At 55.1% G+C, this 4,753-nt stretch overlaps 1 protein-coding gene across 1 annotated transcript; it reads right to left on the bottom strand.

Moving 5' to 3' along the window:
* Positions 1-682: 682 nt before the first annotated feature.
* On the bottom strand, positions 683-1,630 carry LOC142827365 (olfactory receptor 52B2-like). The gene has a single exon (XM_075922527.1). It carries the CDS (start codon positions 1,628-1,630, stop codon positions 683-685), a length of 948 nt encoding a protein of 315 aa, XP_075778642.1.
* Positions 1,631-4,753: the final 3,123 nt, after the last annotated feature.

The raw sequence follows: 4,753 nt of genomic DNA, 5'->3' as shown, positions 1-4,753 counted from the left end.
TGCTGGTGCTGGGACGGGGGGAGACGGGACGCAGAATCCCTGCGCCATCCCCTGAGGAAACGTGCCCCCGCCCGCCATACTGCTCCGCAGTGCGCTCATGGCGAAGGGACAGGGCAGGCTGGGAGCAGAACACGCTCTGGCACCCTCCTTCTGGATCCGGTGGGGGATTCCCCTTGTGCCCCCTCCCTCTGGGGCAGCTGGCATTGGCCACTGCTGGTGGACTGGGCTAAATGGACCTTTGGTCTGACTCAGTGTGGCCGCTCTTCTGTTCCCCCTTCTCTTTGGTGCAGTCTCACAGTTGATTTGACTGGTGCATCGGTGCAGGTTTTGTGACCCATTGGTGACACCTTCTATGGGTAGCTCAGATGCAGCTTGCCGCAGAGCAGACGAACACACCATCCTCCCTCCCGTGGGGATTTTACCTTTGCTCTTTCTTGCTTTGCGGTTCCAATTCAAATTAGCACAAGACTCACTCGCTCCAGCTTCCTTTTTTTGGAAGGAAGCAGCGTTCCTGGAGCCAGGGCAGCCCCGGAATAATGGAGACAACTTGGATGAAGAATTACGTCAAGTTCACGAAGTGAAAGTCCATCGTTACAATACAACGGCAATTCAGAAGAAAACCCGGCTTTCATTTCCAAGTCCCGAGGCATTTCCTTGACTCTTTCAGCTCAGCCAGGAGGCTTCAGCTGCAGCATCTAAAAAACATCTTGATCACCCGCTTCAGGATCTCTTTTGTCATCATCCCATAAATGACGGGGTTTAACATGGGGAGAACGAGCACATAGACGTTGGCCAGGAGGTTGAGAGTAGAACCAGGGATGATTTGTCCAAATTGGTATTTGCAGAGGGAGACAAAAGTTGGCAGGTAGTACAACAGGATGACACAGATGTGGGAGCCACAGGTGCGCAGAGCCTTGAGTCGGGCACCCTGGTACCGGCGCTGGAAGACGGCCCTGAGGATCAGCACATAGGACACAGCAATGAGCACAGCGTCCAAGCCGATTACTGAAATAGCCTTGGTTACGTCGTCCCAGATGTTGAATGTGATGCTGTCACAGGCCAGCCGGGATATAGTCATGTACTCGCAATAGATGTGAGGCAGGAGGTTATTTCCGCAGATCTTCATTCGCGTCGCGAGAAAGACAACGGGGAAAGCGAAACAGAAACTCCTTGTGAGAACCGCCAGCCCGATCTTCCCGACCACAGGCTTGGTGAGCAGGGTGATGTATCTCAGCGGGTTGCAGATTGCAACGTACCGATCAAACGCCATGGCCAGCAGGATGGCTGATTCTGCGAAAAAACTCACATGGACAAAAAACATCTGGGTGAGGCAGGCAGCAAAAGAAATTTCCCCTGCACCGAACCAGAACAGGGCCAGCATCTTGGGCACTATGGTGGTGGATAACAGCAGATCAGCAGCAGCCAGCATGGAGAGGAAAAGGTACATGGGCTCATGGAGGCTTCGTTCTGTCGCTATGATGTAGAGAAGCAGAGAGTTCCCCAAAAGCACCGCAACGTACATCAGACAGAAGGGGCTGGCGAGCCAGACTCGAGACTCCTCCGTACCCGGGAACCCGGTCAGGATGAAGGTGACGGGGGTAAAAACGCTGTGATTGTCGGCTGGCATCATGCACCGTCCCCTGCAGCTTCTAGTCCGTTTCCAGCAGCTAACACGGAAGAGACAATCAGTGGGAATTGGAGGGGCACCGGGGGACCGACTCAGAGACACCAGCAAAAACGTCTTTGTGCTGCCTGTCGGGTGTGAACAGGAAACCTACACACACTCCCCTGCTGCGGATCATCCCCATGCCCCAGGGGAAGACACTTGGGATATTTATGGCCCCCGGGGTGAGCAGGGAGCCCATCCATGGTTCCTCTCTACAGCACAATCTCTCCTCTGCCGGTTGCCTGCAGCCCTGCTCCGGGCTCAGAGGGTGACTCGGGAAGTGAGCGAAAGCAGCCACGGGACTGGTTCTTCATCCAGCTCCTCCGGTGTTACGCTCCGCACCGCAGAGACACTCCCCGTTCAGAACGGTGTCCGAGCAAATCCGTTTTCATCGACACTCGTCCTCCTGCCCCCTTCAGGCGCTGAGGCCTCGATCCGAGCCACAAGGAAGTGCTGAAACGAGGAAAGGAGCAAAGTTTGTTCCAAGATTTGGCCCTAAAGATGTCGGCAAATCTCACCTACAGGCAGACCACACTGCACGGCTGTACTGGGACAACTTGGTTGCTCAGGGGTGTGAAAAATCCCCCCCGCAGCTGCTGTCTGTGTGGGAGCAGGATTAATGACGCAGAGGGGAGAGATGTCTGCCGGCACCAGGGGGTTCTTCCTTAGGGCTCCGGGTCGCATCAGGCAGCTCTGTCAATGCAGCATGTTACCGGTAGAGCTGCCCCCAGCCCTGCGCCAGAGAATTGCCGTGGGAGGAGGGGGCACGTCGGGCTCAGCCAGCCCTTCTCATCGGTGGCCCCTAAGCCCCACAGTGGGACAGTCCCAGCTCTGCGCCTACGCCCAGCTGATCTCTACGGCTGTGTCAGGGCCGTTCCGCTTTCCGAGCGCAGACGGTGAGGGCCCGCCAAGCTCAAAAAGAAAAAAAAAACCTTTGCCTCTACGGACACTGGTTACAAAATCTTTCCCCGGAATCACAACACACAGGCTGTGTCTAGACTGACCGGTTTTTCCAGAAAATCAGCCGCTTTTCCGGAAAAGCTGGCCAGCTGTCTACACTGGCCACTTGAATTTCCGCTAAAGCACTGACTTCCTACTGAAAGAAATTAGTGCTTTTTGGGAAATACTATGCTGCTCCCGTTCGGGCAAAAGTCCCTTTTGGGCAAAACGTTTGTGCAAAATGTCCAGTGTAGACAGCTCAGATTTGTTTTGCATAAAAAAGCCCCGATGGCGAAAATGGCAATTGGGGCTTTTTTGCGTAAAAGTGAGTCTAGATTGGCAGCGGACGCTTTTCTGCAAAAAGTGCTTTTGCGGCAAAGCGTCCATGCCAATCTAGACGCTCTTTTCCGAAAACGCTTTTAATGGAAAACTTTTCAGTTAAAAGCATTTCTGGAAAATCATTCCAGTCTAGACGTAGCCACAGAGTTTGAGGAATCGCTGCCCCCATCAAGTGATTTGTGTTAATCAAGCGTGGGATATTTACATCCCGCGCTTCATTCATTATTTCGGGCGTCCTCATTAGCCTCCCTAGTTTGAACCAGACGGCTCGTGTAAACCTACCCTTATTTCCTTCTAATTTCTCGTTGCTCAGTCCTCTCCTATGCCCTGAATTCCTCGGAGGCCTGGCATTCCTGCCTCCATTTAAATCATTCTGTGTCTCTCGACACCTGGTGTTTCACCCACACAAAGAAACAGGCAGAGAATCTGGATCCAATTCAATTTTCAACACCGTTTCCCCATTGGTTCTCTTGTGCCCTGGCAACACCTTTGCTAGCAACCTGACTTTAACCTCTTGGTCACTGGGTGCTGGTCAGCATGTCCCCTGTCCAGCCCAGCCCACAGTGGGTCCAGCCGTGACTCCAGGTGGCATCAGGCAGCTCTGTCAATTCAGCATTGCACTGGTAGAGCTTCCCGCAGCCCTGCGACGGAGAATTGCCACAGCAGATGAGGGCCCCTGGGCCCCACGGTGGGACAGTCCCAGCTCTGCACCTCGGCCCAGCTGCACCCGCACTGGGCCCAGCCCTGAGTCCCCAGTGACTGACGGGCCGTATCCCTGCGTGAAGCCACGGGAGGAGGTTAGGGGATGGCAGGAGGTTCCCTCTGACCAGTCCCGTTAGCCGAGAATGGCCCAGCCCAGCGCCGCTGAGCCCCACAGCCAGCGCCCCCCTGACTGCCGTGGGTGAGGGTCAGTGTCACCCGCACCGGTGGCCTGACACTCCCCCTCCGTGCCGGGCCAGGGGCGTTTGCTCAGGGCCAGAGGCTGCCGTGCTGCCCTGCAGTGCGAGGGAGGCAGCCCCGGTCCAGCCAACCCCCCTTCCCACATTTCCTAGGGGCCAGGGGTTTTACAGCCGCCCCGGGGCAGATCCCTGCCCTGCCCAGGACTCACCAGGCTCCTGCCCCGGCCGGGATGAGCGATCGCTGCCTGGACACAGGGAGCTGCAGGGATGGTGAAGCCGCACTGCGCAGGGCTGAGGGACAGGGGTGTTTATACAGCAGCCCTGGGAATCCCAGCGGGGGCTTTGAGCCAGCAGGGAGCCCCCGGGACCTGGCCTCTGAGACTGACTCAGGTGGGAAACAGCAGCCGAGAATTAACCCTTTCTCCTCCCTGGCTGTGTCTGAGCCTGGCTCCTTTAGAACATTATTTAGAAAGGTCACTTATATACAGAGGTCCCAGGCAAAGAGGGCCCTGTTCTTTCAGAACTTCCATCTCCGACGTGGCAAACTCACTGCACTGCACACACGTCCTATGGAACGTTTTAGCCAGGGAGAGTCGCATGAATTTCCTGTGCAGAAGGTTTGCAACTCCGTACAATTCGTCACCATTGTGACAGGCATGCGCTGGCCATAGTTAAGCCATATTATATCGGCATTGACAGTGTGTTTTAGGGAGCTGGAGGAGAATTCAGGCTACGTCTGCACTGCAGAGTTTTTGCACGAAAACTCACACAGCATCCACACATCAAGCGTGTCTTTGTTCTAGGATATTTACAGTGAATCGACAGAACAGAGGGGTTTTGCGGTACAGGTATTCCTCTTTCTATGAGGAGTAACTCCTTTTTGGGCAAAGGCTCTTGTGCAAAAATGTGT

The sequence above is a fragment of the Pelodiscus sinensis genome, chromosome 1, assembly GCF_049634645.1.
Source record: "Pelodiscus sinensis isolate JC-2024 chromosome 1, ASM4963464v1, whole genome shotgun sequence".
Lineage (NCBI taxonomy): Eukaryota > Metazoa > Chordata > Testudines > Trionychidae > Pelodiscus > Pelodiscus sinensis.
The sequence above is the reverse complement of the archived record's forward strand: the minus strand, read 5'-3'. Positions and strand labels throughout refer to the sequence as shown.

What these genes read in the sequence shown, in the direction of transcription:
- LOC142827365 (XM_075922527.1), bottom strand. Translation starts at nt 1,630, where the DNA reads ATGATGCCAGCCGACAATCACAGCGTTTTTACCCCCGTCACCTTCATC.